The 13,054-nt window shown below is 46.2% G+C and overlaps 1 protein-coding gene across 1 annotated transcript in view; it reads left to right on the top strand.

The window, feature by feature from the left end:
* LOC134397239 (nuclear GTPase SLIP-GC-like) overlaps positions 1 to 13,054 on the top strand; it is a 55,864-nt gene that overhangs the window by 15,215 nt on the left and 27,595 nt on the right. Inside the window, exons 6-9 of the mRNA XM_063123714.1 lie at positions 3,583 to 3,798; positions 5,240 to 5,431; positions 11,527 to 11,702; positions 12,976 to 12,994. Of these exons, the coding sequence (XP_062979784.1) occupies positions 3,583 to 3,798; positions 5,240 to 5,431; positions 11,527 to 11,702; positions 12,976 to 12,994 (603 nt within the window). The remainder of the gene's footprint in view (positions 1 to 3,582; positions 3,799 to 5,239; positions 5,432 to 11,526; positions 11,703 to 12,975; positions 12,995 to 13,054) is intronic.

Consider the following 13,054-nt stretch of genomic DNA (forward strand, 5'->3'; position numbering starts at 1 on the left):
TGTCTGGGCAAAGAGGACAGTCTTAACCTGGCGCCGGAAAGATAGCAGCGTTGGCACCAGGTGAGCCTCGTCAGGGAGATCGTTCCACAGTCTGGGGGCCACCACCGAAAAGGCCCTGTCCCTCGTTGCCACACTCCAAGCCTCTCTCGGAGTAGGCACCCGGAGGAGGACCTTAGATGTTGAACGTAGTGACCGGGTATATTCACTTCGGGAGAGGCGTTCCGCCAGGTATTGTGGTCCCAAGCCGTGTAAGGCTTTATAGGTCAAAACCAGCACCTTGAATTGGGCTCAGAAACATACAGGCAGCCAGTGCAAGCGGACCAGAGCAGGTGTTATGTGGTCAAACCTTCTGGTTCCCGAAATCAATCTGGCTGCTGCATTTTGCACAAACTGCAGCTTCCGAACCGTCTTCAAAGGCAGCCCTTCGTAGAGTGCATTGCAGTAATCTAACTTGGAGGTTACCAGAGCATGGACAACTGAAGCCAGGGGCAGATCCACATTTAAGGTTTGGGATGCCCTGACAGCGCATTTGGGCGTCCCAAAATCGATGATGTGAACCCTACCTTAAGCGTTGCAAGAAGAGGCGGAGGAGGAGGAGGAGGAGGAGGAGGCGGCCCCGCGCAGGGACGGGATGAAGGGTAAACCGCGCCCGGTGCCTTCGCCGGGCAATCAGCTCCCGCCCACCTACCCGCCGGCATCCTTTTGCCAGCGAAAGAGTCACCCGGGACCCACCCGGGTCAGAGAACTTCACGGAAGAAGCCGCCGCCGGCTTCCTCCGAGCTCTATGACCCGGGTGGAAGCCGGCGGAAGCTTCTCCCGTGACGCTCTCCGACCCGGGTGGGCCCCGGGTGACTCTTTCGCCGGCAAAAGGCTGCTGGCGGGTAGGTGGGCGGGAGCTGATTGCCCGGCGAAGGCGCCGGACATGGTTTACCCTTCATCCTGTCCTCCTCCGCCGCCTCTTCTTGCAACGCTTAAGGTAGGATTCACATCATCGATTTCGGGACGCCCAAATGTGCCGTCAGGGCGTCCCAAAGCTTAAATGTGGATCCTCCCCTGGTTATCCCTGTCCAGCTAGCGGCGTAGCTGGGCCACCAACCGGAGTTTGTAGAAGGCACTCTGTGCCACTGAGGTCACCTGAGCCTCAAGTGACAATGATGGATCTAAAAGAACCCCCAAGCTACGAACCTGCTCCTTCACCTGCACTCTTCTGAATGGACGCCCAAAGTAGCTGACAACAAATACAAAACAACCAATACAATATACCAATATTACAATAAATTAATTCCTCCTTATGTTACAAGAGCTGTCTTTATGTTACATGAAATCTCAGTTTGCAATAGAATTATTGGAGAGCTCCGTGTGACACAGCATGGTCCCCTTTGGGTTCTGCCCAATCTTACAGCTCCTTTCCTGGACTGAGATTTGGGACCACATTGGTGAAAGTATGGAGCCAGCCCCCTTCGGACATGGCCCTGTGGTTTGCAATACCAAAACAGGGCATCCTTCATCCAGTCCCAGTCCCCAAACTGTACTGGCTCCCTGGGGAACATAGAATCATAGAATAGCGGAGTTGGAAGGCGCCTACAAGGCCATCGAGTCCAGCCCGCTGCTCAATGCAGGAATCCACCCTAAAGCATCCCTGACAGAGGGTTGTCTGGTTTGAATGACTCTAGTGTGGGAGAGCCCACAACCTCCTTAGGTATCTGATTCCATTGTCGTACTGCTCTAACAGTCAGGAAGTTTTTCCTGATGTCCAGCTGGAATCTGGCTTCCTTTAACTTGAGCCCGTTATTCCGTGTCCTGCACTCTGGGAGGATCGAGAAGAGATCCTGGCCCTCCTCTGTGTGACAACCTTTCAAGTATTTGAAGAGTGCTCTCATGTCTCCCCTCCATTTCTCTTCTCCAGGCTAAACATGCCCAGTTCTTTCAGTCTCACTTCATAGGGCTTTGTTTCCAGACCCCTGATCATCCTGGTTGCCCTCCTCTGAACACGCGTCCCTGGTCAACAGCCGGTTGGCCACTGTGTGAACAGAAAGCTGGACTAGATGGACTCTCAGTCTGATCCAACAGGGTCTTCTTATGTTCTTATGAGCCTAGTGGGCACCAGGAAAGGTGTCTGTGGGCCCATTGGTGCTCCTGGGCACTACATTGGAGAACCCAGGACAAGATGATCTCCAAGGTCCCCTCCAATTCTATGAATTAGGAATGTGTAGTTTGTGAAGATGTGTGTTTTAGCATTTTGCATCCAGCATTCTCCACACTGTGTACTTCACTTGTGTTTCCACAGGTGTGTGTGTGTGTGTGTGTATGTTTTGTGTGTACAAATATAAATGTTAGATGTGATAATGTCATATCCCACATCTTTGATCCCACATCTTTCCGCATAACAGGAAAGTCACAGGAGGAGATGTGGGCTGTGAGGCAGCCACGTGGCCAGCATGAAATGTAGCTGGGCTGTAAGAGTGAAACTGGATTAAAGATAATAGAATGTGTAGAAAGATGACGAAGTTTGAAGAATTAGTAGTAAATAAGGAGAAAGGGAAAGGAGGTAGTATAGTTTTAAAAGGATTAATGAGTGAAATATATAAATTACTGTTAGAGAAGGAGTTTAGAGAGAATACAGAGAAAATGGTTTGGGAATCAGATTTGAAGGTACAAATAGGGCGACAGAGCTGGGAGGGACTATGGAAACAAAGAGTGTTGAGAAGTTTATCAGTGAGAATAAAGGAGAATTATTTTAAAATTATATGGAGGTGGTACCTAACCCCGGTTAGATTGAATAAGATAAACGATCAGCATTCAGCAAATTGTTGGAGAAGTTGTGGGGAAAAAGGAACGTATTTACATATGTGGTGGCAATGCAAATATGTACAAAGATTATGGATGATGGTGTTTTCAGAAATTGAAGAAATAGTGGGAATGAAAATAGAACAAACACCAAAGATTGCATTGCTGTCACTATTTGAAGATATAAAGTGTGGAAAAGGAACTATAGAGCTGATATCGAGTTTGCTGGTTGCAGCACGATTGATGGTAGCTAGGAACTGGAAGGTTCAAGGGGAATATTCTATAGAAGATTGGTATAAAGAAGTATGGGATATAGCCATGAATGATAAACTGACATGTAATATTAAGTGGAGAAAAGGCGTAACTAAAATAAATGAGTTTGAAGGAATCTGGAAACAGTTCCTAATATTTGTGTTTATTAAGGGAAGTGGGAAACCGCCAGCAGAAGAAACGATTAGATTTTGGACTCAGGAATGATCCCGAGGTGGGGGGTGCACTTTTATGTTAAGAATGATGATGTTGTAGTATGATAATGTATAGGTAATAGTTATTCAACATATGTACTCAACATTTATTCAATATGTATGCAGCAGTTGTTTGATGTTTTTCTGTTTTTCTTCTGTTATTATTATTATTATGGTAATGTTTTATGTATGTTTATATAGTGTAGAAAATAAATAAAAATTATTAAAAAAAATAAAAAATAATCTACAACACCTTCCCCCTTTCAGAAGACCGTTAAACCAACCAGAACTACAGACCTTTAACAGGCTTTATCTGGATCTTTACTGACAGGAATGGAGTAGTGAGTTGAAGGACCTTGTGGAGGTTTTGAGCAAGAATGGGGATGACGATGAAGGTTCCTCTCACGAGAGTGTAAGCGATGCCAAGGATAAGCTCTGTGCGCTTTATGGGGCTGGAGCTGACCAGAAAAGTTATGAAGAATTGTTGAAGGCAAAACTTGTGACGACTATTCCTGCCAAAAGAACCATCTCAATTAAGGAGAAGGAGGTAGGTGGATTATGGCATTTCCTCTTGCTTTGACATCCTGGGTCACTCTGTTTTGGAAATGGCATGCAACAGTTTACAGAACTGCGTGACTTGATATATTCGGAGCTCTGGTAATTACTAGTTATCATGCACCGTATTTTGTCACACTTGTAGAATGGAATTCCTGTTGCAACAATGCCTGGGCATCTTCCAGATCGTGTGCATTTAGCAAAATGGGCTCTACATTATACAAATGCATTCCCCACTGGCTGTGTTTGGGCGCTCATGTCTTGGCTTAATAAACTGAAAGATGAATCACAGAATCATAGAATCATAGGATAGCAGAGTTGGAAGGGGCCTACAAGGCCATCGAGTCCAACCCCCTGCTCAATGCAGGAATCTACACTAAAGCATCCCCGACAGATTGTTGTCCAGCTGCCTCTTGAAGGCCTCTAGTGTGGGAGAGCCCACCACCTCCCTACGTCACTGGTTCCATTGTTGTACTGCTCTAACAGTTAGGAAGTTTTTCCTGATGTCCAGCCGGAATCTGGCTTCCTTTAACTTGAGCCCATTATTCCGTGTCCTGCACTCTGGGAGGATCGAGAAGAGATCCTGGCCCTCCTCTGTGTGACAACCTTTCAAGTATTTGAAGAGCGCTGTCATGTCTCCCCTCCATCTTCTCTTCTCCAGGCTAAACATGCCCAGTTCTTTCAGTCTCTCTTCATAGGGCTTTGTTTCCAGACCCCTGATCATCCTGGTTGCCCTCCTCTGAACACGCTCCAACTTGTCTGCGTCCTTCTTGAATTGTGGAGCCCACAACTGGATGCAATACTCTAGATGAGGCCTAACCAGGGCCGAATAGAGAGGAACCAGTACCTCACGTGATTTGGAAGCTCTACTTCTATGAGTGCAGCCCAAAATAGCATTGGCCTTTCTTGCAGCCATATCGCACTGTTGGCTCATATTCAGCTTGCGATCTACAACAATTCCAAGATCCTTCTCGTTTGTAGTATTGCTGAGCCAAGTATCCCTCATCTTGTAACTGTGCATTTGGTTTCTATTTCCTAAGGGAAATAGAATAAACCTCTGCTTCCACCTGCAGCCCCACTGCACTTCTCTTCTCCGCCTTCTGATTCAACACCTGGGATTACATTATATCTTTCATTTTGTCATGTTTTATGACCATGCAAACATTTGTAGAGTTGTCACCTTGCAAGCTTAAAAAATACCTGATGTTCAGTGGCTGGAACCTGGGTGGATTTGGTAAGGGGGTGGTGAGGCGATAATTAAATCTCCTTGGCTAAATACACTTGGATTATTCAACAAAATGCCGGATGCCAAATCCTGTTGCCTCAAAATTCCTGACAGCTGGCAATCTAAGAAATTGGCAACAAGAAGAGGAGAGAGATATTTAGATCAAAATATCTTTTGGACAAACAGGTTTCTTTCATGTATCAATCAGGTGACTACATTCTCCGAAAAACTGGGACCTTACATTTGTGTGAAGGAAAACCATTCTTTTGAAGCCTGGCCACTAATCAAGTACGTGGAATTGGACATTCCAGCATCGGACTTGGTTCCTGAAGGCATCACGTTTGTGGACATTCCTGGGACAGGAGACTTTAACAAGAAAAGAGATGAAATGTGGAAAGAGGTGAGTTTTGGCTTGAGTTACAAGGAAGAGAGAATAACATTATGGTTTTGATCAAACTCTTGGCATTGAAATTAAAGGAGTGTCCCGTTAGTTAAAGTGAGTTGCAAATTTAGAAAGAAAGAAGAGAGCTTCTACCTTTATGACTAGGGCTGTGCACGAACCCCCTGATCTGCTCCGTTCCCGATCCGCAAATTGCGGATCGGGCCCACTCCGCCCAGCCTTGATCTGCCTAGGGTCCGCTCTGCTCCGCTGCGGAGCTCCGGCTCCGAATCAGAGCTCTGCAGTGGCGGGGGGCGGCGCCAGGTAAGGCCCCCCTCCCTCCTCCCCCTTACCTGCTTCCATCCGGGCCCGCTGCCAGCATCACTAGAGCCCGTGGCTCAACCAGGAACTGTAGGCCCCCCTACACTTCCAGGTTGAGCCGCGGGCTCTAGTGAAGCTGGCGACAGGCTGCGACGGACGCAGGTAAGACCCCCTCCCCCTTGCCCCCTTACCTGGCTCTGCTGCTATAGGCGGCGGCGGTGGCAGGGCCAGGTAAACCCCCTCCCTCCTCCCCCTTACCTGCGTCCGTCCGAGGCCTGGTCTTCCTGTTTGCGTCCTCAGGCTCAGTTGAAGCAGCTGCGGGGCCGTGGATGGATGCAGGTAAGACTCCCCTCCCCCTTGCCCCCTTACCTGGCTCTGCCGCTGTCGCCGCATGGGTGGCAGTGGCAGTGGCAGCGGCAGGGCCAAGTAAACCCCCCTTACCTTTTTTGCGGAGCTCCGGATCGAGGCGAGGATCCGCCTTCACCTCGATCCGCTCCGCGACGCTCCGCTGCTCCCCCGATCCTCTTCGCCTCTGCCTTAAAGGGAGGCAAAGCACCCCGATCCGCTTCTGCTTCTCTGGTCCGAGGAGAAGCGGAGCACAGCCCTAATTATGCCCCCCAACATTCTCTTGCATTAAAAAATGACACATGTTAAGCTAATAACTTGAGACTTGGCATCCATGATTTATGTGACAGCCCTTTAAAATTGTGCCAACTTTCAAATTAAATGTGCTGGATCTAATTAAATGTGCTTATTATTATTTTATATTTTTGGAGATTTACCCCTTTTACTCCAATTTCAAGAACAGGCACATGATATTTCTTTCATGTGTTGATGAATTTTTTAAAATATTTATTTTATTTAATTTATTACATTTATATACTGCCCCATAGCCGAAGATCTCTGGGCGGTTCACTGATGTGCTTCATTCAGGCTTGTGGAAGAAGGCAATAAGCAGTTTGCTTACCTGTAACTGTAGTTCTTCGAGTGGTCATCTGTCATAGGGAGAGGCACTCTCTCCAGTACTGAGGTCCCAAGCCGTTTAGGACTTGAAATGTCATTACCAACACCGGAAGCATATAGGCAGCCAGTGCAATATCTTTAAGCCTGGTGTTATATGGTCTTTGTGAGATGTACTGGTCGGCAGTCTAGTTACTGCAGTTTGCATTAGCTGAGGCTTCAAGGGCAGCCCCACGTAGAGTGCATTGCAGTAGGCTAATCAGGAAGTTCCCAGTGCATGCATGACTGTGGCTAGGTTGTCCCTGTCCGGGAAAGGCCATGGGCTGGCAGATCAGCTGAAGCTGACCCCAAGTACTCCGTGCCACAGAGTCCACCTGGGCCTCCAGTGATAAGGATGGATCTAGGAATACTCCCAAGCTATGCACCTGCTCCTTCATAGGGAGTGCAACCCAATCCAGGACAGGTCGCTAACCCAGTTCCCAGACTTGGGAACCACCAATCCACAGAAGGTACATTTTATCAGTGTTCAGCTGCAGTTTATTGACCCTCATCCAGCCCATTACAGCCTCTAGGCACTGGTCCAACACCTTCACCACCCCAGCTGACTCCAACGACAAGGAGAAATGCAGCTGAGTATTTTCTCTCATTGTTGTGCTTATCTTGCGGTAGCCTGCGCAGAAGTCAGGTTTCTGTACTTTGCCACTCCCTGTAATTTATTCTTCTTTCCTACCCCAAACCTCCAAAGTAAATGATCTGGTTTTAGCTACCTAATTTTCTAGAACTGCCAGTTCTAAGTCTCTAACTCACTAACCATCCCCAATCCCCCAATCATTAAATTGCTAAAGTGCTATAGCACCTTACTGCTTTAGCCCTTTGACAATAGTGAGCAGTAATCAGGACCATGAAATCTGAATTCCCCTTGGGGCTCTGCTAAGATCAAGATGCAGGGGGCATAGAATCATAGAATAGCAGAGTTGGAAGGGGCCTACAAGGCCATCGAGTCCAACCCCCTGCTCAATGCAGGACTCTTAGGCCATGGCTAGACAGGGCAATATCCCAGAGTGATCCCTGGGATCATCCCTGTGCATTCACATGATGTACAGGGGATCCCGGAAGCAGGGAAGGATGGTCCCTCCCTTGCCCTGGGATCTTGCCCTAGCCTTTGAACCCACTTTTTCCGTGGTCTTGGGCTGATCCTGAGACTGCGGGATGTGTGTGCGGGTGTCGCAGTTTGTCCCAGCTCCTCGCGGTTAGTTGCGAGGAGTTGGGACCCGTGCACGAGGAGCTGAGCTCCTCAAGAGTTATGCACCCATCGGGAGTTGGGTGGGGGAGCGGGGATTTTTTTTTTAAAAAAACTTACCTTTTGCGCACGAGCGTTCGTGCACTCTTCTTCTTTAACCTAAAAACAAAAAACAAAATGGCGGGCACGACAAGACAGATCTGTTCTACATAACATCTTAATGTTAAAATCATTGAAATAAAGAACAAGTGAGAGATTCAATGTATCTGAAATTAACTTCACTCACTCCTACTTTTGTAAGTTTTGCTGTACTTTGAAGCTTTTGCTATACGCTGTGGGTTACATTCTCCCCTTCCCTCAAATATCTTTCTGACTGTATCTTCACTCATTGCAAGCTGCTGCTGTTGTTAACAGGGTTTGCTACTGGCTGGCCGGCTGGCCGGCTTTTTTAAATTTAATTTTTTTAAAAAGCTTGTGTATAATTGTCACAAGTTTCTCTACTCTAACATTAGGGTGGGTGTTGTGGCAGTGAACACTACTTTGCCCATTCACACTTCTCACTTATAGACATTATATACATTATACTGTATTCATTATTTACATATATACTTATATAAATTAGCAGATCAGGGGTCTGGAAACAAAGCCCTATGAAGAGAGACTGAAAGAACTGGGCATGTTGAGCCTGGAGAAGATAAGATGGAGGGGAGACATGAGAGCACTCTTCAAATACTTGAAAGGCTGTCACACAGAGGAGGGCCAGGATCTCTTCTCCATCCTCCCAGAGTGCAGGACACAGAATAACGGGCTCAAGTCAAAGGAAGCCAGATTCCAGCTGGACATCAGGACAAACTTCCTGACTGTTAGAGCAGTACGACAATGGAATCAGTTGCCTGGTGAGGTCGTGGGCTCTCCCACACTGGAGGCCTTCAAGAGGCAGCTGGACAACCACCTGTCAGGGATGCTTTAGGGTGGATTCCTGCCTTGAGCAGGGGGTTGGACTCGATGGCCTTGTAGGTTTCTTCCAACTCTGCTATTCTGTGATTCTATGATTCTCAAGGCTTGTGTGTTAGCACCACTTCGCACATCCAGACTTTGAACTCCTGTCTACTTCCTGCACAAACACGTGACTCTGAGACCCTCTTCCTAATGCCTTGCTTTTCATGCCAGCACCATGGGGCTAAGTTACAATAGATGTCTCTGCACAGATGTCTGAGCAGTCTCTATTGTCTCTCACTCTAAGTCACTGCAGACAAACCAAAGCCTCCAGCCTCAAACAATTCTCTCTCTCTCTCTCTCTCTCTCTCTCTCTCTCTCTCTCTCTCTCTCTCTCTCCAAAGTCTCCCAATGGTCCAGCTAGGCTGCACACTTGTGGCTTGGGATATTGCTTATTGCAGGTTATTGCTTGGTCATGTCTGGTGACTCTTACATTATTATTATTATTATTATTATTATTATTATTATTATTATTATTATTATTATTTCCCGGCTTTTGCCCAATACTTTAAAAACCTCTGCCTCCTCTCCTCCTGCACAACTTTGATGCGCTCTTAAAACACTCTGCGTGGTAAGCTAGCCTCAGGGCCAAGCTACAGGTGCATCTGGGTTGCCTTCAGCCTCTCTCTGCCTTATGCCAGCCTGCCAACACTTCCAGCCTCAAATAATCCCCCACCCACCCTTCTCTCTGCCAAAGTCTTCCAATGGTCCAAGCCCGGATATGCACTTGTACCCTGTGGCTGGGGTAGGGCAACAGCTTACTGTTGGTCATGTTGGTCATGAGAGTTTTTCTCTAAAGATGACCCTTCATGATGTGGAAATTTAAGAAAAAGGCCTCTGGCCCTTCCTGTTTTGCCCTATGGGCTGCTTTGACTGACCTCTCCTTTCCCACATTTTGATTTGTGGATGCCTTGCCTCTGCTGAGCTCCAGGTACCTGACTGCACCCCAAATCTGCAACAGGAAAGGTACCCTGCTTGCCCAGGACTTCTTACCTAAAGACTCGAGATCCTCTTAATGCCAAGGGCTAAAACTGCTCAATATGCAACACCCCAAAGAGGAGGTTTGACAACCTGAGTTTGAAGGATATGGCTCCAGAAGTTTTTAAAAACAATAATTTTAAAACTTTGAACTTTTAAAAAAATCCTAAAAAAACAATGGATGAACAAATCTGATTCAAACTTAGCATGGCTAAATCTCTCCTTAAGATCTATCATGGTGCCAACTTTCAGTCCTGTATCTTTAAAAATGTCATTTTTTAAAAAGAATAATTTTAAAACCTCAAACTTTTTTAAAAAAATCCTAAAACTCAATGGATGAACAGATCTGTCTCAAACTTGGCATAGCTAAGGCCCTTGTTAAGAGCAATCATGGTGCCAAGTTTCATCTCTTTATCTTTAAAAATAACATCTTTTAAAAATAATAATTTTAAATCCTCAAATTTTAAAAAATTACTAAAAATCAGTGGATGAACACATTTGTTTCAAATTTGGTATGGCTAAAGCTCTACCTAAAAGCTATCATGGTGCCAAGTTTCATCTGTTTATCTTTAAAAATGACGATTTTAAAATAATAATTTTAAAACCTCCATTTTTAAGAAATTCCTAAAAAATCAATGGATGAACGGAACTGTTGATGTGGGGGCCTGCATCATCTGAAGGCCCTGATCATGTCCTATAGATACCTGGTAACCAATCAGATTACCTGAATGTACATCTGGCCATATATGGAGCAAAGTAACTGCTTTAAGGCGAACGTGGCAGCAGCCCGGAGAGGCTCTGTCAGCTATACGCACGCATCCTGTACCTTGATGTATAAATATACCTATACCACATCCGCCCAAGTTAGTTGGAGCTGGGTGTAACATGCAGATGCTCTTGCGTGTATGACCTGTCTCTGTATCGATACAATAAACAACTCTTAAGAATACCTGGTTCTGTCTCACTTGGAGATAAGTCCGGTTGGACAACCTAACCCATCATCCACATCACTGTTTCAAATTTGGTATGACTAAAGCCCTACCGAAGAGCTACCACCGTACCAAGTTTCATGTCTTTATCTTTAAAAATGACAGAGTTATAAGCATTTTTGTTAATTCCCATTAGAGCTGCTCTTTGGCTGGGGAAGTCTGGAAAAATCCAGATTTCCCCTCCCCTCCCGGATTTGTCACCAAAAAACTGGACAAATCCATGCAAATCTGGCCATATGGTCACCCTACCGTTGCGCAATACCAGGTAGGTCTAGCTGAGGCCTTGTAGTCTTCCCCAGTCCTGTTGCCTTTTTAGTGGATGCATCAGGGACTGAATTTGAGACCTTCTGCTTGGCTATGGAGCAATGGGTGCTCTATCAAGTGGCTTCATGAAGTTACATTCAGCCATATTTCATTAGTGATGGGTCAGCGAGTGCTGATTCTCTACTTTTTGTGTGCCTCACACAGTGAATGAAAGAGTCAACCTGTTTCCATTTAAACAGTATTTTTTCTCTCTCCTTTGACTTTGGCCAAGGTTGAGAAATGTTAGAAAAAGATACAGGATTTGATTACTATTCTGAGCAGTACTCACTACCTAATGATGATTATTTCTTTGTGTTTTTTAAAAACAGAATATTGATAAATGTTCAGTCATCTGGGTTATCGCTGACGTTGTGCGCATTGAAGGAGAGAAAGTCCAAGAAGCATTGCTGGAGGAAAGCATCAAGGCATATATAGGAGGAATCTGCACTGACATTGCCATGGTGGTCACCAAAACGGATATTCTGGAACTTGATGAATATAGGAGGTACTGAAGCTATTTTGTTGCCAAGGGTTTAAGTAGTCTTCGTAACAAAAATATAAAAATAATGGAAGGGCTAACCCCGAGCCTCACTCACCCCCAGCTCAGGCCTGTTCTTCCATCTTGTACACATGTAGCCCACAGGAAGATGAAAAGCCTTGGCTACTTGCTTCTTTAACCCCTTGCAAGTCAACAGGCCCCGTGACCCATCTCCACCAACCGATGCCCTTTCTGGGCCCCTGAGGAGTGAGGCCCCTTCCACCAGCACATCCTTTCCCACAGCTGGAACAGATCAACGTCCCAATTAACCCTGATAACCTCGCAGGTGCTGTGGTAGGAGTTGGGAATGCAGTGCTGGGTGGAACCAATGACCTAGCCACGAGATCGACCTTGAGAAGCATTCGCCAGCTCCCTCCCTCTGGCCCGGAGGCCTGGGCCAAGTTAGACAGTTTAAACACAAATATTCGGACAAGACTTAGCTGACCAGAACAAGACCACAGCCATTTTGGACTGTCCTTCACAGTGGGGATTTCACTTTCAGTTCTAAACTGAGTTATAAGAACAGAAGAGCCCTGAGGCTGGATCAGACCGAGGGTCCATCTAGTCCAGCACTCTGTTCACATTGTGGCCGACCAGTTGTTGGCCAGGGACCCACAAGAAAGAAAAGTTTGGCTCTACTCTTTCTGGTTTGTGGTGATGACTCTCCAGTACATATTCAATAACTGCAGATCCATATCACCATAAACAGGTTCTGGGAAGGGCCCATAGCGGAATGACAGAGGCCCTGCTTTGGATGCAGAAGGTCGCAGGTTTGATCCCTGCCAGCATCCCCAGTTTGGGCTTGGATACAGTAGAATCCTGCCTGAAACCAGAACAGAGTGCTGGTCTAGATGGGCCCTTGCTCTGACCCAACATGGCCTCCTCTTGTATTGTTATATTCACTTAGTGACAACAATACTGGGCATGAGGGACCCATGGTCTGACCCAGTACAAGGCAGATTCCTATGAATCCAAGCTGAGGGTGCTTTAGGATGCTTTAGGGTGGATTCCTGCATTGAGCAGGGGGTTGGACTCGATGGCCTTGTAGGCCCCTTCCAACTCTGCTATTCTATGATTCTATGAATTCTATCCCATACTCTAATCCAGCATGAATTGGTTTTTTTTTTTAAAGAAAATAGCTACCAGCCTGTAGTTGGGGGAAATCTTCTGGGTGTATGGTTCTTCCTAAGAATACAGTGTCTTTTCTGAAACTCATTGATTATTCTTTTTTCTTTTCCAGGAATAGAACAAATAATAATGTAAGTAACACTTCTGAAAACTTATGCACTACCATGAATTAAGAAATGTCTGTGCATGTG

This window comes from Elgaria multicarinata, chromosome 4, assembly GCF_023053635.1.
Source record: "Elgaria multicarinata webbii isolate HBS135686 ecotype San Diego chromosome 4, rElgMul1.1.pri, whole genome shotgun sequence".
Lineage (NCBI taxonomy): Eukaryota > Metazoa > Chordata > Lepidosauria > Squamata > Anguidae > Elgaria > Elgaria multicarinata.